At 40.9% G+C, this 25,218-nt stretch overlaps 1 protein-coding gene across 5 annotated transcripts in view; it reads left to right on the top strand.

Moving 5' to 3' along the window:
* The window catches only part of CNKSR2 (connector enhancer of kinase suppressor of Ras 2), a 296,044-nt gene that overhangs the window by 99,290 nt on the left and 171,536 nt on the right, over positions 1-25,218 (top strand). For all 5 annotated transcript variants that reach the window (XM_032226612.1, XM_032226611.1, XM_032226610.1 and 2 more), the window contains exon 6: positions 8,059-8,178. In XM_032226612.1, the coding sequence (XP_032082503.1) occupies positions 8,059-8,178 (120 nt within the window). The remainder of the gene's footprint in view (positions 1-8,058; positions 8,179-25,218) is intronic.

Here is a 25,218-nt window from a genome sequence, read left to right as displayed (position 1 = left end):
CTGGAGACCCTTTCACCCTTTATATTTCTTAGATATACAATATATTCCAATTAGATATACAATATATTCCAATTGTGCCAGAACAACATATATTTTTGAGTAGGTTAATTCACTTTGCCTTCCACCATATTTCATTATAATTATTTACTTTAATCATCCCTTTTTAAAGTTTAATTTCTGTTGTTAATTTATCATTTGTTGCCATACTCCAAATTTCATTATACCACTCATTTCTTTGAATATCCCAATTTCGTCCCCAATATTTAGCCATCACTAATCTAGCTGCCATTATCAAATTTACAATCAATTCCTTTTTTGTTTCATTTATATCCTGTTTTTCCACCAGCATCAATAATGTAATCCTCAGTGACATCTCTAGATTTACATTCAATGGTGCTCTAATTTCTGTAAACACCATGTCCCATATTTTTTGTGCACTGTCACAATCACACCACATACGTTTATAAGTTCCAACCTCTTTCTTGCGCCTCCAGCAAATATTTGTATATTTATCATCTATTTGATTTAATTTATGTGGTGTTAAGTACCACCTCAATATCACTTTATATCCATTTTCCTTAACTCTAACTGACATATTCTTATATACTCTTCTATTCCAAATATTTTTCCAATCATTATCATTTATTTATTTCAAATTTGATTCCCAAATTAATTTTAAACCTTTTGCCTACTCTTCTAATTCAGTTAATGTTCTATATATTTTCCCTATTCTTTCTTTCCCTGTATATTCTTTGTTCATCTCACATTGTTTTATAATCATTTCAAATTTTGTTAACTGTCTATCTTTGTCCTTGAATCTTTTTTCCACTTTTATCCATTTCTCTAATTGTATTAAATTCAACCAATTTAATTTTATATCTGCTAAAACATGTTTTACTTGTGTTATATTCTTTATCTTGTTATTCCAGTCTTCCCATTTATATATCTGATTTTCTTTTAGTTTACTAATCCATTCTTTCAATTCAGTCTTTGGGAATTTCTCCATTTCCACCACTGGTGTTAAAGGAGAGATTTCTGGCATTAGTCAGTATTTCCATTTATTCCATAATCCCATCAAGTTTTTTAAAAAGGGATTTTGTATCCTCCTAACAATTTTAATAGCTTTTAAAAACCAATAAATTTCTATAGGACCCCCTATTTCTTTTAACCCTTTTAACTCTATATCCCTCCATATTAAATCTCTAGTTACTACTATAATATCTGGGTCCATCTTTAATTGATTAGTTACCCAATAATTTATAATATTTGGAAGACCTAGCACCCCCTTCTTTAATGGTTCATACCAGAATGCTTTACTTATTCTTGCTCTCTTGACTCCATTACAATACACCTCCAGCAGCCTCTGTATTTGCTTTAATTCTTCATCCGAGAATTTAATTGGGATCATCCAAAACAAAAAATTAGTTTTTGGTAAAACTTTCATTTATATCATTGCAATTCTTCCAAACCAGTGGTGGGTTTCAAATTTTTTTACTACTTATCCTGTGGGCATGGCCTATTCTGTGGCTTAGCAGTCATGATTGGATAGGCGTGGCCAACTTGATGTCACTCACCAGGAGATGTCATGGATTGGGTAAAATGTGGTGAAGCTCACTTAACAACGCTCTTGCTTAGCAACAAAATTTTGGGCTCAATTGTAGTCATAAGTCAAGGACTCTCTGCCTTCCTCTGCATGGCAGCCTTGTCCTAGTAAACTCTTTCTCCTTTCTGGCAATTTTCCTCTCTGTTAGAGGCACCAAAATAATCCAGGCAATGAAAGGTTTCCTGCTGCAGCAGGGGGTTGGACTAGATGACCTCTGAGTAGCCTTCTAGCCCTAAATTACTGTGTTGTTTTTCTCTTTCTTTCTTTCTTTCTTTCTTTCTTTCTTTCTTTCTTTCTCCCTTACCTCTGTGGAAAGCAACCAACACCCCCCGCCCAATACAATTCTCCCAGAAAGGCTCATTCCACATGCCTGCCAGATAGATAATGATATAATAATCTTTTTTTTTAGCTTTTCATAATTTATTTTTTTAACTCTTGACTATTTTTTAGGATGCCAATTCCAAAATATTTAATACTATCTACTATTTTTAATTTGTATTTCCCTTTCAATATCTCCACTTCTTCTTTACTATGGTTATATAACATCATTTCTGATTTTTCCCAGTTTATTTGTAATACACTATATTTCCCAAACGGGCCCTTGTGATCTCTAGGCTGGAATACTGCAATGTGCTCTACATGGGGCTGCCCTTGAAGAGCATCCGGCGGCTTCAGCTAGTTCAGAACGCAGCCGCGCGAGTGATTGCGGGTGCACCTCGATTCACCCGCATAACACCCATCCCCCGCGAGCTGCGCTGGCTGCCTGTCGATCTCCGGATGCGCTTCAAGGTGCTATTAATCACCCATAAAGCCCTACATGGCAGTGGATCTGGATACTTGAGAGACCGCCTTCTGCCAATTACCTCCCTGCGACCAATAAGATCCCATAGACTAGGCCTCCTCCGTATTCCATCGGCCAGCCAGTGTCGGCTGGCAACCACAAGGAGGAGGGCCTTCTCAGCAGTAGCCCCGGCCCTTTGGAACGAGCTCCCCGTGGAGATTCGTACCCTCTCCACCGTCCAAGCCTTCCGCATAGCCTTGAAGAACTGGCTCGCCCGTCAGGCCTGGGGATAAGGATAGTTACCCCTCCCGAATGATGAACGTATGTTGCCTACCATTTTATTATATGTCTTCTATCTTGATGTTTGTGTTCCCCCCTTCCCAGTTTTATGTGAGCCGCCCTGAGTCCCCTCAGGGAAAAGGGCGGCCTACAAATTCTAATAAAACTAAAAAACTAAAAAAACTAAACTAAATTCATTCAGATGTAAATATATCTGTAGTAATTACGGGATTTTGAAATGTTAATAATGTATCATCTGCAAATAAATTTATTTTAGTTTTCTTCTGTACTCCAATCCCTTCAATCAATGAATCTTCCCTAATTGCATTTGCCAAAACCTCCATCTATAATGCAAATAGAACTGGGGATGAAGGGCAACCCTGTCTTGTTCCCCAGCTTAAGGTTGCTGTCTCTGTAACACTATCATTGATGGCTATACTTGTTTTATTCTCTGAATATAGTTGATTTATCATATGTCTACATTTTTTACCAAAACCTAACTTCTCTATTAATATCTTTAACGTAGGCCACTCCACACAATCAAAGGCCTTAAATACATCTAATGCTAATACACCTGTGTTTAATTTTTAATTTTATATAATAACCTATGTTTGATACCCTTCTTACTTTGTCTGATATTTGTCAGCCTCTTATAAATCCACACTAGTCATTTTTAATATAATTCTTTATAAATATATTTAATCTATTTGCCAATATTACTGTAAAAATGTTAGCATCCTGATTAATAAGTGATATTAGTCTATATGATCCTGGGTTTGTATGATCTTTACCTGGTTTCGCTATCAGTATTATCAAGGATTGCTTCCAGGAACATGGAACACTTTCCCCTTCCATTATTTTATTAAACATTATCTTCATCTTCGGCATCAATAGCTTTTTGAAATTTTTATAGTATTCTACACCTAATCCATCTAACACTGGTGCTTTAAATATCTTCAATTTATAAATAACTTCCACTATTTCCTTCTCTTCTTTTTGTGATTCCATTATTTCATTGTTTTCTTGAATTTTACTTTCATTCACATTTATGTCATTTTCCTTATATAGCTTTTCAAAGAATTTCTGAAATATCAACAATTTTTCTCTCATCATATTACATCTTTCTCCCTTGTCATTCTTTATTATCCTTTATTAGCTTGGGGGCTCTAGCCAACATTCTAGCATTTTTATTACTGTTTTCATAAAATTCCCCATTTAAGTATATTAGATTTTTCTGAATCTATTGTTCTATTGCAATATTTTGCAATTCTTTTTTAGCTGATAGTTATAACATAATCTTATTCTCTCTACTTTCTATATATTTACTCTTGAGTTCTCTAATTTCCTCCTCCAAACACTTTATATATTTCTCTTTGTTTTTTTATATTATAAGAATATTTTATCCCTAAACCTCGCACTACTGCTTTCATTGCATCCCATATTACATCTGTATTGCTACCTCTCTCTACTTCATATTTCTTTCAATTCCCTTTCCATTTTTTTAAAAGCTCTTTAATTTTTAAAATTCTCAAATCCATTCTCCATCTACTTGCTTGTTTATAATCACAATCTGTTTCTATATGCATAGTTACCATTGCATGATCAGATATTTTAATCATTTTTATCTCTGCTCTCATTATTTTAGATAATATTTCTGGTGTTATAAATATATAGTCTATTCTCATAAAATTTTTATGTCTACTAAAAAAATATGTATACCTTTTTTGATTACTATGTAGTTCTCTCCAGATCTTTCAATCTATTTCTACTAATAAATTTTCTTAAATCTGTATTATTTTACTTTATTTCCATTTTTGATGGATTGGATTTGTCAATCCTGCTATCCATAACCATATTATAATCACCTGCCATTATGACGTAACCTTTTTTGACTTCTTCTATTTCTTTACATACCCTATTATAAAACTCTCTTTGATTGATATTAGATGCATACAAGTTTGCTAAGGTAACCTCGTGCCCAAAAATCAATCCTTGAATTATAAGAAATCTTCCCAAAACATCATTTTTATAGTCTTTGCCATAAATTCATATCTTTTAGCTACAATGATTGCTACCCCTCTTGCTTTTGATGTACCAAATGCCTTTTCATATACATCAGCCCAGTATAACTCAAGTTCATTCACCCTTTCTTTCTTTTGATGAGTTTCTTGTAAGAATACAATATCTATTTTCTCTTTGCTAATTGATTTTTCAATTCTTACTTGTTTATATTTTTCCCCTAAGCCCTGTACATTCCATGTAGCTACCTTCAACAATTTTCCCATCAATTCCTCATATTACATATTCCCTTTAGTCTCCATTTGTACTAACATAAATCTTACAAAACTAAAACTACACAGTATACATATTACCCCAAAATGTAAATAGCCTCTTAGCCATCCATAAACATGTATAATGTCCCCCTTCTCTTCTTCAGGAGATCGTCCTTCTTTCTGCTGCATAGGGCCTCCAGGGGAGAGAAGAGGAGCCATCCATACATGGACTTCGGTCGCCCACTACCTCCCTTAACCATCTCCACTCTATTGCTACACCCAACATATATACGTATATAATCCATATCTCCTAATGTAACTATTACAAATATTTATATACTCTCTACAGCAAACTTGTAACTCCTGTTGCCTCATCCAGCCTCCCTTTCTCCCGTAGATCTTCTCCATCTCCCTTCTTGAGAATTTCAACTTCTTGTTCATTTTCTGCATCTGCTCCATGAACTCTTCCTTATTAATGATTACAAGCTCCCCTAATTTCCCCATTGCCTCCTCCTTTGTTTCAACTCTATAAAATATTCCATCATATGGAAATCTAAAAAAAACTGGATAGCCCCAGCTATAAATAATATTGTTTTTCTTCATAAGTTGACGATGCATCTCTCTCCTCCATTGTAAAGTCTCACTACTTAAGTCTGGAAAAACTTGTGTCTGATGACCCCCAAACACTATCATTGAAACACTATATTTTGTAGTTTACGCATCAGTTGTTCTTTTTTTGCGTAAGACCAAAATGTTATCACAATGTCTCTCAGATATTTTCTTCCTGATCTTTTTGGGCCGACGCTATGTATTGTAAAAATATTGTATCTTGTAAAGCCTGGGAGGATTGAGGTAGCCCAGTCCAATACTCCTTGAATCAACATTGCTTCATTTTCTTCACTTTTTTCCAGATATCTATTATCCGTAAATTTGAATGGCGCTGACGGTCCTGTATCTCAATCAAATCCTTTTTTCACCTGCTGCATCATAATCATCTGGCTTTTTAACACCCTATTATGTTCTCCAATCTGAGTCTTCACTTCTATAATATTTTGTGTAATATCCTGACTTTGTTTCACCAAATCTGTTATTGTTATATCCATATTGTCCATTTTATCATTTATTTGTTTCATATCCCCCTTTATATTTTTCTTCATTTCTCTTAATTCTTGTAAGATAATATTAAATTTGTCTGTTTGAGCCAGTGATTTCTCAGGCGATTTTTTCCTCGCTTCCATTTCTAAATCTTTTTCAACTCGAATCAGGCATAATTTTGAAGGTCTGAGGCCTGCTTTGAGTCTTTTTCAAACACTTTCCACATTTTGGTACATTTTGACATCCGACCCTCCAAAAAGAGCTCTTGACCTTTTAAACGTTTTACAGTCTATAGTCCATAAATGTCACTTACTCCTTCGTCTTTATCTTATCCTTATCAGCTTATCTCTGAGAATGCAATTTAATAAAATTAAATAAATCCAATGGCAACAGTTAACTTTATTATACACAACTTGTCCAATCTGTGTCTTAAAAATATTTAATTTCTCCAAACGTCGACACTTCAACTGGAAAAAGGGAGTAATGGGCCTTCACACACTAAACACATAAATCAGCTATTTATCTTCTCAGCTGTACTTGTTTAAACTCTTTCCAAATTCTGTCTTTCTCGGGCTTCAATTGAAGGCCCTTCCTCTCCCATCCAAAGGCCTCTCCAATTTTTAAACAAATGCTGAGGCTCAAAGCTCCTCCAAAAAAATATCCAATTCCAAATCAAATACAGTCCAATCTTCAGGAGAAAATCAAGGGAAATAATTCACATTTCATAATCTCTCAGATTTCATAATTTTTAGTTAGGTGTTATCTTTTGTAGAATCATTCTCTGCAATGGTGCAGAGGAGGCAGAAATTCAGCATCAGTTGTCCATTCTGGCAAGCTCCACTCCCATCAAGAAGCAGCAGTGAGAACTGGACATGGAACCGCTGATTGGTTCAAAATTGGGAAAGGGGTCCAGCAATACTGTCGCCTTGCCTATTTAACTTATATGCAGAGCACATCATGAGAAAGGCAAGGCTAGATGAATAAAAAGTTGGAATTAAGATTGCCGGGAGAAATATCAACAACCTCAGCTTTGCTGATGATACCACTCTAATGGCAGAAAGTGAAGAGGAACTAAAGAACCTCTTGATACAGGTGAAGAAGGAGAGTGCAAAAGTTGGCTTGAAACTCAACATTAAGAAAACTAAGATCATGGCATCTGGCCCTTTCAATTCCTGGCAAATAAATGGGGAAGAAATGGAGGTAGTAACAGATTTTATTTTCCTGGGCTCCAAAATCACCACAGATGGGAACTGCAGCCAAGAAATTAAAAGATGCTTGCTCCTGGGGAGGAAAGCTATGGCAAATCTACACAGCTTACTAAAAAGCAGAGACATCACCCTGCCAACAAAAGTGCATATAGTCAAGGCTATGGTTTTTCCAGTTGCAATGTATGGCTGTGAAAGTTGGACCATAAGAAAGGCTGAGCACCAAAGAATTGAGGCCTTTGAACTATGGTGCTGAAGAAGACTCCTGCGAGTCCCTTGGACTGCAAGGCGATCAAACCAGTCAGTCCTAGAGGAGATCAACCCTGACTGCTCTTTAGAAAGCCAGATCCTGAAGATGAAACTCAAATACTTGGCCACTTAAAGAGCAGGAAGGACTCACTGGAGAAGAGCTTAATGCCGGGAAAGATTGGCAAAAGAAGAAAGGGACAACAGAGAATGAGGTGGCTGGATGGAGTTACCAAAGCAATAGGCATGAACTTAAATGGACTCGGGGATAGTAGAGGACAGGAAGGCCTGGAGGAACGTTGTCCATGGGGTCATGATGGGTTGGACACAACTTTGCAACTAACAACAACAACAATATATGTGTATTCATCAGCCATATATTTGTTAATTCTCCCAGAAACAGGGAGAAGAGAAAAATCCTCAATCTCTAAACAGATTTTTCTTTTTGAATTTTTTCTGATTGATTATTTTATCATAATTGCAATTTTATAAGGGAGTAAAATTGTATCTTTATGCCCAAGGTTTGCTGTGTTAGATTTAAAGTTCCTGGGTTAATATACTTTTTTTCCCCCCTAGTGTAAGACTCTATCTAGTGTCTGTGATCATATAATTTCACTTTCATCTGATCCCCTCGTGTCTCAATCTGCTCACCTGGAAGTGATTCAGCTAGCAAACATCAAGCCAAGTGAAGGGCTGGTAAGATGTACACAGTTAATCAAAACTTCATCCAGGATGGAAGGAATACGTTTTCTGAATAAAATGTTTATTTGGCATATCTAGACCCTTTACTGCAAATCTGTATGAAGCAGTCAGATACACCATGGTCAGTATTGCATGTTAACAGTTATTTTATAAAATCCTTAAGAAAACAATATCAATTGAAACTATCTTTAAAGTACTGTAGTGGATTGTATTCTGTAGTTTTCTAGAATTGGTTTTCAAGTTTAAATTACAGAATACTGTAAACTTTATCGTGTCTCTGACTGATAATATATTAATAATAACTTGTAAGGTATTCTAATACTTGAAGAAATAATCCTAATTAATTCATGAAAATGCTTTCGATATATATAATGCAGTTACAAGTCTGCTTATCCAAATATATTGATATTATTGATACTGTTTTCCCCAAATATTGTTGCTTTAATTTCCTCACAGTTATGCTCCGTAAATTTGTTATAAAACAAAGAATAACACTTAATTTTTTTGGATATGTATTTGGTTTTACCTAAAATATTTTAAATCCTGAAATCATTGTTTTCTAAATTTCACAATGTCATTTGCACTCAATCTCACCTTTAATCTGCCTTCTACTGTGCTACTCTGTAGTCCCTTGTTCTAAATCTTGTATTTGTCTTAGTGTCATAGTAGCATATTAAAATCATTTTCTATTCCACCATCTGTAATTTATTCCATATGCTATATCATAATTTGATTAAAATGTCTGCACTTTCATAATTTCATTGGATGTTTGTACAGCTTTCCTACTCCAATCTATCCTTTTAGAAACGCTTTCTATGAGATGACCACATTCTCTTTTTAATTGTAAAGATACCCCCTGCCCCTGCCATTATGGGTCCGGGTAGGAGTGGGGTCGAGGCCTTCAGCTTGATGTCCTCACTGGCTTCAGTTGGCTGCTATGGAAGACCGGGTGGACCTTCCCCAATAGGCAAGGAAGCTTCAACTCCACTGTAACTGGGTCGATCACCCTGACTATGGGGAATGGACCCAAGAATGTCAGATCCAGGTTTTTGCATGGTAGTCTCAGTTTCAAATATTTGGTGCAGAGGTGCACATTTTCTCCTACCTAAAGGTCTCTGTGGTGACCTTTTCTTGTCCATATGGAGTTTCTGGGCCTCATCCACTTCTAGCAATGTCCACTTGACATCCCCCCAGGCTCCCGCAGATTATCAATCAACTTCATCAACCTGCTTAAGGAAGGGGTCTCCAAAGGGAACTCAGGGATCAGCACAAACTCCACCCGGTTCACTACTTTGAAGGGGGTATGACCAATACTGCTGTATATTGCATTGTTTTATGCCATCTCTGCAAACGGCAGAAGTTGTGCCCAATTAGTCTGCTGGTAGGTGATGTAACATCATAGGTACTGTTCCACCATTGCATTAGCTCTCTCTGTGGTCCCATTGGTGCTCTGATGGAAGACAGAGCTAAGCCTTTGTGATGACTCAATCGCTCAAACAAACTCCCTCCAAAATTTGGCTTGAATTGGACTCCTTGATCTGAGATTATCTTCCTTGGCACCCCATGTAGGCAGAAGATATGTGTCAGGAACAGTTTGGCTAGCTTGCGGGCTGAGGGTAGGCCTGGACACGTGATGAAGTAGGCTTGTTTTGAAAAAGATCTATCACTGTCCATATCACCATGTTCCTGTGCCTCTCTGGAAGTTCCACAATGAAGTCCATTGCTATTTCTTCCCAGGGACTAATGGGGTCAGCTGTCAGCCCTCGAAATGGCAAGCCTCTGGCAGACTGTCTCAGGTTGCCAGTTTTGGGGTAGAGGCTTATAAGGATAATGAAAAACATTATAGCCCCCAAAATGACAGATGCAATCATACTGGGACTCTCTTGCTAGACAAATGGGGACCAATCCTCTGGTGGCAAGGGGGTACCTGCAGGCTTAAGATAGAAAAGGGGCCCCAACCCCTTTTCCTCCAGCAAGCAGAAACACCACCCAAACAGGGCCCCCCCCCCAAAAAAATGCACACCAGAACATCTGGGAGCCACATCCGATGAAACCCCAGAGACCGAACAGATCCCAGGGGAATATCAGGACCTCGTAGAAGTATTCAGCGAGGCAGAATGCAACATTCTGCCCCCCCCCCCACCGTGAGGCAGATTGTGCCATCGAAATCATCCCCGGGGCAAAACTACCCAAACCCAATCTGTATGCCATGACACCCTGGGAAATGCAAGAAATGTGCAAATACATAGACAAAAACCTAGCACGAGGGTTTATCGAGCCAGCCAAGCCACGGGTTGCAGCGCCAGTCCTCTTCAAAGATAAAAAAGGCGGAACTATGAGGCTGTTTGTGGACTTTTAGGGGAATAAATGCCGCGTGCATACACAACCTATACCTACTCCCCCTCATGAAGGACATGCTATATCACCTGGCCAAGGGAAAAGTGTTTACCAAACTAGACCTCAGAGAAGCATACTACCAAGTACGGATCAGGGAAGGAGATAAGTGGAAAACAGCATTCAATTGCCCCCTAGGGAGTTTCCAATTCAAAGTGATGCCTTTCAGACTGCAGGGAGCCCAAGTGGTGTTCATGCAGTTAATAAATGAGGTGCTGCATGAGCAACTCTACAAGGGGGTCCTTGTCTACCCTGATGACATCCTCATCTACACGGAGACCATGAAAGACCACATACCCCTGGTCTGACAGGCACTGGAAAAACTTCCGGCAGCCAACCTGTACATCAAGCTATCAAAATGTGAATTCCACCATGCACGGCTAGACTACCTGGGTTACCAAGTGTCAAATGAGGCAATAGAGATAGACCCAGACAAAGTACAAACCGTCCTAGACTGGCAAACCCCTTGCACCCTCAGACAGCTACAAAGCTTCCTGGGGTTCATGAATTTTTATAGGCAATTCATCCCTTCCTTTGCAAAGATTGCTAAACCCATGACACACCTCCTAAAGACAGGGAGCCCAGGAACAAAACCTCGTCCAGGACAACGGTGGGACCTATCCTGCCAAGAGACATTCGAAATGTTAAAAACAAGAAAAAGTTTAAGCAAACAATTGGTCCATTGCTGGGAGAAAGTGGCAAGAAGATGACAAGCAACAGGGAGAAAGCAGAAGTATTTAACTCATTTTTTGCATCTGTCTTTACACAAAGGGAAAAAACAGTCCAACCTATCAAAAACAGCACCACACAAATCAGATTAGGAACACAAGTTGAAATAGGGAAGAAAATGGCAAGTGAGCACCTGTCTACCCTAGATGAGTTCAAATCACCAGGACCGGATGGATTACACCCCAGGGTTCTGAAGGAGCTGGCAGACGAGATCTCAGAACCATTGAATTATATCTTTCAGAGATCCTGGAGCACCGGGAAACTGCCAGAGGACTGGAAAAGAGCTGATATAGTTCCCATGTTCAAAAAAGCAAAAAAAAAAAAAAAATAGATCCAGAAAACTACAGACCTATCAGCCTGACCTCAATACCAGGGAAGGTTCTGGAAAAGATAATCAAGCAATGAATCAGCAAACACCTAGAAGTAAACAAAGTAATACCCAAAAGCCAACATGAGTTTGTCAAAAACAGATCATGCCAGATTAATCTTATTGCATTCTTTGATAAAGTAATAAAATTAGTGAACCAGAGGAATGCTGTTGATATAATTTACATGGAGTTCAGTAACTCATTTCATAAAGTAGACCATAAGCTACTACTGGAGAAAGTAGAAAAAAGGAATTAGACAGCATCACCACCAGATGGATTTGTAACTGGCTGACCAACCGCACTGAACATGTAGTCCTCAATGGAACTGCATCTACATGGAGGGAAGTATGCAGTGGAGTACCCCAAGCCTCTGTTTTAGGCCCAATACTCTTCAACATCATCAATGATTTGGATGAGGGAATAAATGGGGAACTCATCAAATTTGCAAATGACACCAAGCTGGCAGGAATAGCCAACACTCCAGAAGATAGGCTTAAGATACAGAAGGATCTTGACAAACTTGAACATTGGCCACTATTGAATAAAATGAAATTCAATGGTGAAAAGAGTAAGGTTCTACATTTAGGCAACAAAAATGAAATGCACAGGTACAGAATAGGTGGTACCTTGCTTAATAGTAGTAACTTTGAGAAGGATCTTGGAATCCTATTGGACAACCATTTAAATATGAGCCAGCAATTTGCAGCAGCTGCCAAAAAAGCCAACACGGTTCTAGGCTGCATAAAGAAAGGGATAGAATCAAGATCACTTGAAGTGTTAATACCACTTTATAATGCCTTGGTAAGGCCACACTTGGAATACTGCAGTTTTGATCGCCATGATGTAAAAAAGATGTGGAGACTCTAGAAAGAGTGCAGAGAAGAGCAACAAAGATGATTAGGGGACTGGAGACTAAAACATATGAAGAACGGTTGCAGGAACTGGGTATGTCTAGTTTAATGAAAAAAAGGACTAGAGGAGACATGATAGCAGTGTTCCACTATCTTAGGGGTTGCCACAAAGAAGAGGGAGTCAAACTATTCTCCAAAGCACCTGAGGGTAAAACAAGAGGCAATGGGTGGAAACTAATCAAGGAGAGAAGCAACTTAGAACTGAGGAGAAATTTCCTGACAGAATAATTAATCAGTGGAACAGGTTGCCTCCAAAAGTTGTGAATGCCCCAACACTGGAAGTCTTTAAAAAGATGTTGGCTAGCCATTTGTCTGAAACGGTATAGGGTTTCCTGCCTAGGCAGGTGGTTGGACTAGAAGACCTCCAAGGTCCCTTCCAACTCTGCTATTGTATTATTGTATTATATTGAAACACTAAAAGAAATGTTTGCAAAGGAACCGGTGCTGAAGCATTCTGACCTGAGCAACCCTTCATGATCCAAACAGACGCCAGCGACATGACAGTGGGAGCAGTGCTACTCCAAAGAAACAGCCAAGAAAACTTACAGCCCTGCGCCTACACCTCCCACAAGCTCACAGACACAGAGAGATGATGGGTTGCATGGGAAAAGGAGGCCTTCACGGTGAGATGGACACTGCTAACCTGACAACACCTGTTGGAAGGCGGCCAGAAACCACAAAACTCTGGAGGCTCTCAGGACCCCACAGAAATTATCACCCAAACACGTTCAATGGGTTAAATTTCTTCAACCATTTTGACTTCGTATTAAAGCACATTTCAGTGGGAAGGAACTTTCTAGCTGACACCCTCTCCTGCATGCTCCAGTACAAATGCGAACATGAGCAGGTAGTGGATGCCATCATTCCCCCTACTCAAATAGCTACCCAAGTGACCACCAGATGACAACGCCATGACCGGCAAGACCAACCAGCAAGCGATCTAACCACGGGACTCAAAACTGAACTGCTAGCAGACCCCTGGTTCTGAAACAACCAACACATCTTAACAAAAAGAGATGACCTTGCATGAAACGGGACAAAATCCTATGTCCCAGAATCCCTATGCACCCTAATTCTCCAGAGGAGCCACAACACCAAACCGGCAGGCCACTTTGGGTTCCTAAAGACTTTACACTTAACCTGGAGGCAGTTCTGGTGGTCTGGCAAAAAGAAAGATATGGACAGTTACGTGAAAAATTGCACCACAATGAAGAGACGACTGGGAAACCTCCCCAGACAGCTGCAACCAGTAGAAGAACGAACGAAGCCGTGGAAGGAGATTGCAATGGACTTTATTGTAGAGTTGCCAAAAAGTGAGGAAAACATGGTGATTTGGACAATAATAGACCTATTCTCCAAACATGCACACTTTATATCCTGCAGTGGACTACCCTCAGTGCACCAGCTGACCAAACTTCCTGAAGCACATCTACTGCCTGCATGGAATACCTCAAAGAATTATCTCAGACAGTGGGGTCCAGTTCGTGGCTAAGTTCTGGAGGGAGTTCCTGCAGTCCATTGGGTCATTCCAAAGCCTTAGCTCAGCTTTTCACTCAACACCAAGGGGCGGGGGCAGAGAGACTGAACTTCATGGTAGAGCAGTTCCTGAGGGGCTACATGAACGATCAGCAGTCCAATTGGGCAGACCTTCTGTCTTTTGCTGTGTGTCAGAAGTGGAACACACAGCCCTCTCTGTGGGCATGCACATCATTGCCAACTGCTGTTTCTGGTTCTGTTGTGTGCATGCGTGCCAGCCAGCTGCTCTCTTCCAGGTTCTGGTACATGCACTGGAACCCAAAAGAGAGCAGCAGGGTGGCACACTTGCAGATGATGAAACCCAGAAGAGCAACTGGCTGCTACATTCATGCACACTTGCCAGCTGCTCTCTTCCAGGTTCTGGTGCTTCGGCGTGAACACCCACACTCCAATTTTAGCAGTGCCAAAAAGGTTAACAATCACTGAAACTATGGCTTTATATATATAGAAACTTGGCTAGGGTATTCATCCAGCTGGCTAGGTCCCAGATTGCAGTTCTAGTCCTGTTCATAAAACAGAAGGATGGGACACTAAGGCTGTGTGTGGACTTTAGGGGGATCAATGGAGTGTGCAGCAAAAATACATATCCACTCCCTCTCATGAAGGACCTGCTGTCCTGTTTGACCGAGGGTCATATTCTCACCAGCTTGAGGGAGGTATATTACCAGTCTGGATCATGGAAGGGGACATGGAAAATTGCTTTCAACTGTCCCCCAGGAAGTTATCCATTCAGAGTAATGCCATTTGGCTTGCAAGGAGCTCCAGCAGTGTTTATGCAATTAATTAATGATGTCTTGCACTAGCATTTATATAAAGGAATACTTGTATATCTTGATGACATCCTGACACCAAAACCATGGATGAGCATGTCCAGTTGGTGCGCAGCATCCTGGAAAAACTCTTGGTGGCAAATTTCTACGTAAAGTTGTCCAAATGCTAGTTCCACCACCGGTTGGACTACTTAGGATATTGTGTGTCGAACACTGGGGTGGAGATGGATCCAGCAAAGGTGCAAGTGGTTATGAACTGGCAGGTCCCTAAGATTTGCAAGCAATTGCAAAATTTCCTAGTATTCACAAATTTTTACCGGAAATCCATCCCTTTGTTTGCATGGGTGGCCCTACCACTAACCAACCTTCTTAAGACAAAGCACACAATGGGGAAAATAAGACCCAATCAACCACTACAATGGATAATGGTATGTCAAAGAGCCTGTTGATGCTGTTTTCTTAGGAGCCTACCCTAAAACATCCAGATCTGGAGCAAGCATTTGTGGTCCAAGCTGATACTAGCAACATGGCCGTGGGAGCTGTCCTTCTCCAAACTAACAAGCAGGGTAATCTCCAACCGTGTGACTATACATCACAAACTCGACACCGAAAGACAGTTGGCGATATGGGAAAAGGAAACCTATGCAGTGTGATGGGCACTGATGACATGGCAGCATCTGCTGGAGGGGAGTCATGTATCCTTTGAAGTGTGGACGAATCACAAGAACTTGAAGCCCAACTCCATGCAAGTTGTCCCCCAAACAGTTCAGGTGGATATAGTATTTTAAATGCTTCCACTTTACTCTGAAGTATATTCCTAGGGGGAGTAATTTTCTAGAGATGCCCTATCAAGGATTCTACAGTACAATAGTGGATGGGGAGACATAGTTCAAGCTATTATACCTCCTCTGTAATCCATGGCACAAGCCACAACCCAAGAGCAGGCAATGCAACAATGAAATGGGACTGGATGAGATGACCTGCTCCTTGAAGGCGGCTCTGCCCACCAACCTATGGTTTCAGGAGAACTGGCAGATGTTAACCCAGACAGATGGCCTGGTGTGGAAGGGGAGAAAATTATATGTTCCTCACACCCAGCGGAAGGCTGTGCTGCAGCAGTGCCTTGATGCAAAGTCAGCTAGTCACTTTGGGTTCCTAAAAACCCTACACCTGGTCAACCATCAATTTTGGTTGCCAAAATTGAAAAAAGACCTAGAGGGATTTGTCCGGAGCTGTACAATCTGTGCAACAATGAAAAATTACCAGAGAAACCACCTGGCCTCTTACAACTGTATCTAATACCACTCGACCATGGGAAGAAATAACCATGGATTTTATCATAGAGCTCTCTGAGAGTAATGGAAATACTGTTACATGGACAATTATTGACCTATTCTCAAAGCAAGCCCACTTTGTGGCTTGTCCGGGCCTCCCATCAGTATGTAAGTTGATGAAGATGTTCATCACCCACATATACCACCTCCATGGGATCCCATGGAGGATCATCTTGGACCAGGGAGTGCAATTCACAGCCAAATTTTGGTGGGAGTTTTTTAGAATGATTGGGTCATCTCAAGGCCTGAGTTACATATTCCATCCAGCTACCAAGAGAGCCAATGCCATGATTGCGCAATACATCAGATGCTATGTAAATTATGGACAGACTAATTGGGCTGACCTCCTATCCTTCGCAGAAGTAGCATACAACAACAGCAGCAGTGCACAGCAGCACATGGTTCATCCCATTCAAAGTGGCCAATGGGATAGAGCTTGTCCCCATTCCTGAGTACCCTCGGGTCTGACAGAGTGGATGGACAACATGCAAATGGTATGGGAGGAGGTGAGAGTAGCATTAAGGAAGGTGGCAGAGACCCAAAAGGTCCAGGCCAACAAGAAGCGGAGCCCCCAGAACCCATTCTGATTTGGCAAGGAGGTATACCTCTCCACCAAATACCTATGTCTGAAGATGTCCTACCATAAACTAGCCCCTAAATTTCTGGCTCCATTTCCATTAGTCCATATAATCAACTCAGTCAGATTGGAACTGAAGCTCCCTCATCTATTGGAGAGAATACACCCAGTATTCCACAGTAGTCTGTTGAAACATGTAACCTCAGAGGTACGTGGTATCCCAAAGCATGAACTTGGGGCCATTCAAGTGGGGGAGAGGTGCACTATGAGGTTGAGCGGACCTAGATTCTTGCATTCATGGGGGGGGGGGATACAATACTTGGTACAGTGGAATTGGTATCCCCTGTCAGAGGCATCTTGGGTGAGGAGTCAGAAGCACCCTCAAAAACCAGACAAGAGTGATTGTGTGGGACCCTGTGCAATAGGCAACTAATTGTGGTCTTTGCTTATCTTCTAGATGCCATGTCCATGGTAGAGGGGAGCCGCCTGTCAACCCTTGAAATGGTGAGCCTCTGGCGGACCATCTCAGGGTTGCCATTTGGGGGGGGGGGTAAGTTTACTGGGCTAATGAAAAACAGTGTATTCATGGCATGGGAGGTTGACGACAAAGAAGCAGCCGGCCAACAATCATCTGGAGCACAGGCTGGCAGAAGAAAGAACTAGGCCCCACAGGAAGATTCCAGGCCTCTCAAGAAGTATTATAGCCATGTAGGTGGGCAGGCGTGCATGGTGGAAGGTTAAATTGGTGGAAAAGCAGCAATGGTTATTGCTGCCTTTGTTTTGGTTGATATGTGCTGATGTTTCCAGGCCTGCAAGAATTAAAAGCAGTTAATCGAACCTTTTATTTTTGTTTCTTGGTTTTGGAGTCAGAACAGTGACATTGGATAGCAATTATAGGAGACCTGGAGGCCATCCCAGCCTCTTTTTCATGGTGGCACAAGCCTTGATATCTCTCTTCATCTGTGGCCACCAGAACTGCCTATTGACCAGGTGTAACATCCGAAGTGACATCCGAAGTGACCGGCTTGCCTGACATCATGGCAATGTTGTAGGACCTGTGTTTGCAATACACCAGGAATGTACAGTTTAGTACCCTTCCATGCTAACCTCTCCCTGTGGGTTAACAACTATTGGTTCCTTAGGAACCAGGGGTCAGTTAATAATGTGGTTTTCAGGATTTGGGTCAGATCATTTGCTTCAGATCCTGCCCCTCCCTTAGCTTGTCAGCCAGCTACAATTTTCGCAACTGGCTGGGACGGAGGAATGATCACAAGTACTACTTCCTCCTGACTGCTTTTGTATTGCAGCAACCAAGGACAAGGCATCCACTAAGAAGTTCTTGATAAGAAGTTATTTTAAAGAAAATTGAAAGCTCCTGAAGTACTGTGCCTATCACACTTGTTTTGGCAATAACTTCCATATGGCCTGTAAGGTCCATCCACATCTTGAACAGCACTATATGCCACTTCAGGAAATGTTGCCATGTCAGCAGCACCCAACGCACTGAGAATAATTCTTTTTCCAAAATTGCCCACCTTTGTTCTGTGGCGGTGAGCTTCCTGGAGATATATCTGCATGGTTGCAACTTGCCTTTGTTGTTGTGCTGCAAAAGGATGGTTCCAACAGCTATGTCTCTTGCACAAGCCTGGATGATGAAGGGTTGGTTGGGTGTCTGAGGATCAGCTCCTGGGTGAACAGGGCCTTCAGAGTTTCAAAGGCCCAAAGGCACTCCATAGTCTACTGGAGGGGTTGATTGGGACAATGCTCAGTTGCGGCAGGTTTAGTTTTTAGTAAGTTGGTGAGTGGCAGAGCTACCTGGGCAAACAAGGGAATGAACTGTCTATAGAAGTTCACGAACCCCAGGAAACTCGGCAACTGCATATGCATCCTGAGTGCCTGCCATTTCAGGACAGCTTTCACTTTTGCGGGATCCATCTTCACCCCCACGCCAGAAATCCAGTACCCCAAATAGTCCAAACGGGTCTGGTGGAATTCGCACTTGGATAGTTTTATGTACAAATATTCTGCAGTAATTTTTCCAACACCTACTATACTAGTTAGATATGTTCATCCATTGTCACAGTATATACTAGAATATCGCCCAAATAAACCACCACCCCCTTGTTCAGGTGCTCATGCAGCACCATGTTGATGAGGTTCATGAACACCACAGAGGCCCCTTGCAACCCAAACAGCATCACCTTTAAGTGATAGCTCCCCAGGGGGCAGTTGAAGGCAGTTTTCCACTCGTCCCCATCCCTTATGCGAACCCTATACTATGCCTCCCGTAAGTCCAGTTTAGTGAAGATTTTGTCCCTAGCCAGGTGGACCAACATGTCCTTCATCAGGAATAGCAGGTACATATTTTACCCACAGACCACGTTTATGCCCCTAAAGTCCACACACAAATGCATTGATCCATCTTTTTTCCCTTAAACAATACAGGGGCGGTGGTCTTGGAGCATGCCAGCTGAATGAACCCTCTGACCAGGTTCATATCGATGTAGTATCACAGCTCCTCCATCTCCCAGGGTGCCATTGAATAAATCTTGGGTTTGGGCTATTTTGCCCCGGGGATGATCTCAATGGCACAGTTAATTGGATGGTGGGGAGGCAGAACATCTCATTTCTTTTCACTAACATGTCCACTAAGTCCATGTACACAGAAGGGTAGGGAAGGCTCTCCATTTTCTGGAGCCTCACAGCTCTGGCATAGGTCCTCTTCCTACAGACCTGCTCTGCAGTGGAGAAAGGGGACCCTGGCCTATCCTCAGCCTCCTGGAGCCTGCCACCACTTGTCCAGCTATGCCAAGCCCAGGATCACCACTTCAATCATTCTGGGTCATTCTTGCAAGGCTTCCAACAGTAGACTGGTATCCCCCAACTCCCAAGCATTCTCGCTATAAAGATTCACTACCCAGTCTGCAGCTTCCCCCTCCAATGCCTCCATCACCACGACCCCAGTGGCTGGGGTATAAGTGGGCAAAGCGGTTCAGGTGACTAACAACCTGGCTCAGGAACAGAGACAACCTGGTGGGCTCATCATCAAAGGTAGCCCTCAGGTGTGGTGGCTCCAGGGGCATGACTGGGCTGCCAATAGCCTATAGGGGTCCCTTGGCCAGAAGAAGCCAAGCCAGACAGCTGATGCAGGCCCTCCAGGGGGCAGCTCTTGCTACTGACCCGGGGGAACTGGCTGCTGTCTCATCCACTGGGACAGTCTGTTAACCTTGCCATATTTTCAGTATGTAGTCCATTTCGTAGTTTTGGTTCTGCTGATGCTAACCCCGTCACCACTTCCCTCACCGACTGGGGTTCCTGGAACTTGTTGTAGCTGGTGTCCAGGCTGAGCCTTGGGCTGGCTAGGCAGAACCATATAGGTAGGATAACCGGTTTCTGATGAGGTGATGGCCTTTAAAGCAGCTGCCTCTCCCCCGGTTCCTAACATTTTTCCCCTAAAAAATAGCAACAAAACATTTGTACAGAATAGGAAGATGAATCCCCATTGCAAATTTTAAAGATTTTGGAGTTATATTTTGCTGCTTAATGAAAAGAATTATGTCTAGTAGTAACAAAATACCCAGATCCATAGCTTCAAAATCCAGAATGGGACATTTCACCACAGTCAATTCACCACAAGGCAACTTACCATAGCCAACTCTCCATGGAACAATTTAACAATTCAATTATTTAAAATAAACATTATTTTATTTTTTGTCATTCACATTTCATTTTGTCCCTTCTTTTGTTCCTTTCCTTAATTATTCTATTCCACTATTTCTTTGATATTGGTGTAACTCTTGTCCTGCAGTGAGTTTTCCCGTGGCAAGTTGGCTGTATCTAGTTGTCCCATGATGAGGTCACTATGGCAAGGTGGCTGCAGCGAATTGTTATAGATCCCCCAAATCAAGAGCCCATTAAAACTAAAAGGAGGGAAAACAAAGGAGAAATTATCTGCAAGGCAATTATCAAGAAATAAGACACCAAAGGAAGTTCAGCAAGAACTGTATAAAATCATATTGCAGAATTTCCTAAATACACATTTAAAAAAATAAAAAAACAAAATGGCAGTTTTTATGGACAGAAAATAAATACGAAATTTTAACTATATAATCAAGAGCAAACAATCCTTTATCTTGGAAGCCATTTAACTATTGGTATAAAATAATATGGAGGACAAAAGATTTAGGCCAAATCTTAGTTATTTTAAACTATATCCCTGCAAATTGTCTGTGTAATATAAAACAGAGGGCATTTTCTTCTAATGGATACTTGCAGTTTTTAAAAAAAAAAATCAGACATATAACTTTACAATAGAATAACAGAGTTGGAGGCGACCTTGGAGGTCTTCTAGTCCAACCCCCTGCCTAGGTAGGAAACCCTATACTGTTTCAGACAGATGACTATCCAACATCTTCTTAAAGACTTGCAGTGTTGGGGCATTCACAACTTCTGGAGGCAAGCTGTTCCACTGATTAATTGTTCTAACTGTCAGGAAATTTCTCCTCAGTTCTAAGTTGCTTCTCTCCTTGATTAGTTTCCACCCATTGCTTCTTGTTCTACCCTCAGGTGCTTAGGAGAATAGTTTGACTCCTCTTCTTTGTGGCAACCCCGAGATATTGGAACACTGCTATCATGTCTCCCCTAGTTCTTCTTTTCATTAAACTAGACATACCCAGTTCCTGCAACCGTTCTTCATATGTTTTAGTATCCAGTCCCCTAATCATCTTTGTTGCTCTTCTCTGCACTCTTTCCAGAGTCTCCACATCTTTTCTACATTGTGGCGACCAGAACTGAATGCAGTATTCCAAGTGTGGCCTTACCAAGGCATTATAAAGTGGTATTAACACTTCACGTGATCTTGATTCTACCCCTCTATTTATGCAGCCTAGAACTGTGTTGGCTTTTTTGGCAGCTGCTGCACACTGCTGGCTCATATTTAAATGCTTGTCCACTAGGACTCCAAGATCCCTTTCATAATTACTACTACTGAGCAAGGTACCACCTATTCTGTACCTGTGCATTTCTTTTTTGTTGCCTAAATGTAGAACCTTACTCTTTTCACCATTGAATTTCATTTTATTAGATAGTGCCCAATGTTCAAGTTTGTCAAGATCCTTCTGTATCTTAAGCCTATCTTCTGGAGTGTTGGCTATTCCTGCCAGCTTGTTGTCATCTGCAAATTTGATGAGTTCCCCATTTATTCCCTCATCCAAATCATTGATGAAGATGTTGAAGAGTACTGGGCCTAAAACAGAGCCTTGGGGTACTTCACTGCATACTTCCCTCCATGTAGATGCAGTTCCATTGAGGACTACATGCTGAGTGCAGTTGGTCAGCCAGTTACGAATCCATCTGGTAGTGATGCTATCTAACCCACGTTCTTCTACTTTATCTAGTAGTAGGTTATGGTCTACCATCAAATGCCTCACTGAAGTCCAAGTAAACTATATCGACGGCATTCCTCTGGTTCATTAATTTTGTCACATTATCAAAGAATGCAATAAGATTAGTCTGGCATGATCTGTTTTTGACAAACCCATGTTGGCTTTTTGGCTATTACTTTGTTTGCTTCTAGGTGTTCGCTAATTTGTTGCTTGATTATCTTTTCCAGAATCCTTCCTAGTATTGAGGTCAGGCTGATAGGTCTGTAGTTTCCTGGATCTATTGTTTTTCCTTTTTGAAGATGGGAACCACATCAACTCTTTTCCAGTCCTCTGGTAGTTCCCCGGTGTTCCAGGATCTCTGAAAGATATAATTCAGTGGTTCTGAGATCTCATCTGCCAGTTCCTTCAGAACCCTGGGGTGTAATCCATCCAGTCCTGGTGATATGAACTTGTCTAGGATAGACAGGTGCTCACTTACCATTTTCTTCCCTATTTCAATTTGTGTTCCTAATCTGATTTTTGTGGTGCTGTTTTTGATAGGTTGGACTGTTTTATCCTTTTGTGTAAAGACAGATGCAAAACATGAGTTAAATAGTTCTGCTTTCTCCCTATTGCTTGTCACCTTCTTGCCACTTTCTCCTAGCAATGGACCAATTGTTTCCTCAACCTTTTTCTTGTTTTTAACATGTTGGAAGAAGCTTTTTTTTTTTGTTAATTTTTACTTTTGTGGCAAGCCTTTCTTCATTGTGAGCCTTAGCTTTCCTCACTTCATCTTTACTGGCTCGGGCTATTTGCTGATATTCTGCCTTAGTTATGTCCCCCTCTTTCCACTTTTTATACTTATCTTTTTGTCTTTCAATTTGTCAGAGAGTTTTTTATGCAGCCATGCTGGTTTCTTTTGGGAGCTGTTGTTTTTCTTCTTCATTGGTATTGTGCTAGACTGGGCATTTGTAATCTCATTTTTCAAAATTTCTCAAGCTTCTTGAGTTGTTTTCCCCTTGAGGATTCTTATCCATGGATTTTTTCCTAAGCTCTCTTAAAGTCCAAGACTCTAATTTGACTTTGTTCCACTATTTGTGTTTGCATAATGTTGAATTCCAATATTGCATGGTCACTTGCCCCCAGGGTTCCTGTGGCTTCAACACCTTCTATCATTTCCTCTCTGTTAGTGAGAATTAAGTCCAATATGGCTGATCCCCTTGTTCCCTTCTCTACTTTTTGGGAAACAAAGTTGTCTGCTGGGTTTGTTAGGAACCTGTTGGATCTTCCACTTGGTGCAGAGTTTGTTTCCCAGTTGATGTCAGGGTAGTTAAAATCTCCCATTACTATTGTGGTGTGCTCCCTACATACCTTAGTTAGCTGACTAGCAAAAAGTTCATATACTTCCTCTTCTTGGTTGGGTGGCCTGTAGTATAGACCTATGGCGATGTCATTTCCCCCCAACCTTTAATATTGACCCAAATGCATTCATGATAGTTCTCATCATTGTTGTGCTCTATTTCTGTAGAGATGTAGTTATTTCTTATATATAGTACAACTCCACCTCCTCTTTTATTTGGTCTATTTCTTTTAAATAATTTAAATCCTTCTAGCTGTATGTTCCATTTGTCGGTTTCATCCCACCAAGTTTCTGTAATGGCAATAATATCGTATCTGCCCTCTTTTACTTGAATTTCTAATTCGCCCTGTTTATTTCTCATACTCTGTGCATTAGTGTATAGACATTTGAGTCCATTTTGATTGACCTTGTGTTTACTGTCTACATAAACTGTGTTATGCCAGACTGCCCCTATTTTCTTGCCACTTGTATGATTCATGCACATAGTATGGCTATCACTATAAAATGCTTGGTTTTGCTTGACAGCAGGAGTGATAATCTTTCCCGCCCAAACATCTATGTTACATGCACTTATAACCCTATGAATTTTAGTTTGCTGGGGACAGAAATGTTCTGTATCTATTAATTCTCTGTCCCCACTGTTCAGTTTAAATGTTTATCCAGAAAATCTGTGAATTTAATGCAAAATAACCCAGTCCCTTTCTTGCATGGGTGCAAATCATATCTTTTGTACAGTTTTTCATTGGACCAGCTGCAGGCATCATGACTAATAAAACCAAAGCCTTCCCTTTTACACCACTCCTTTAGCTACACATTAAACTCTGCTACACGGTGGCCCTTCCCTTTTTGTTCCTTATATACTGGTAAAACCTCTGAAAAGATAAGCCTACAACCTATACTATTAAGTTCATACCCCAAGTTCTGGAAATCATTCTGCACAGAAAGTACATCTTTCTGGGACAGATCATTAGTGCCAAGATGTATAATAGCATCAACGTCACAGTCCTTACTTGCATTCTTGACTATCTTAAAAATACGCCTCTTGTCTCTGCTGGCAGTAGCACCTGGCAAACACGTGACCTCTTTTAAAACCTCCATATCTTTTCCTAAATTTACATCCCTTACGATTAAATCACCAACCAGAAGGTGACTTCTCTTTTTGCATACCTTGCTCTTCTTCTGCGACTGATGTGTGATACCTGGTTCCCCATTTCGCCTTTTTGAAGAAAGTTCTTCATTTTGGACCACGATCCCCTGCTTATTTGAGTCATCATTATCACAACTACCTTGACCTATCTCTTTAGTGTCCCCATTAAAGTCAGCAAGGGCACTATATCTGTTTTGCTGGGTCACAGCAAAAGCTTTGTGTTTATGGTTCACAGCTCTCAACCTGCCAAATCCCACGGTTGTCCAGACTGCTCTTCTCCTGCAAGATCTTTATGGTAGAGAGAGCTGATAGCATGATATCTCCATAGAGTGGAATGGCTGAAGTAGCCACCTAGTTTCTGCTTGGAGAGCACAGATTAGAGATTCTAGATAGGTAATCTGTCTATGTAGACTAGTAATTTGTTTACAAAGGGGACAGTATCCAAATTTGAAATGAGTACTGCAAAAGACAGGTGCAAAACAGCTATTACATTGAACTAAGCCAGTCATTTTGAAATAAAATAAAACCACAATCTCAAGCACACT

The sequence above is a fragment of the Thamnophis elegans genome, chromosome 11 (assembly GCF_009769535.1).
Source record: "Thamnophis elegans isolate rThaEle1 chromosome 11, rThaEle1.pri, whole genome shotgun sequence".
Taxonomy (NCBI): domain Eukaryota; kingdom Metazoa; phylum Chordata; class Lepidosauria; order Squamata; family Colubridae; genus Thamnophis; species Thamnophis elegans.
This window is presented reverse-complemented; position numbering and strand designations above follow the sequence as displayed.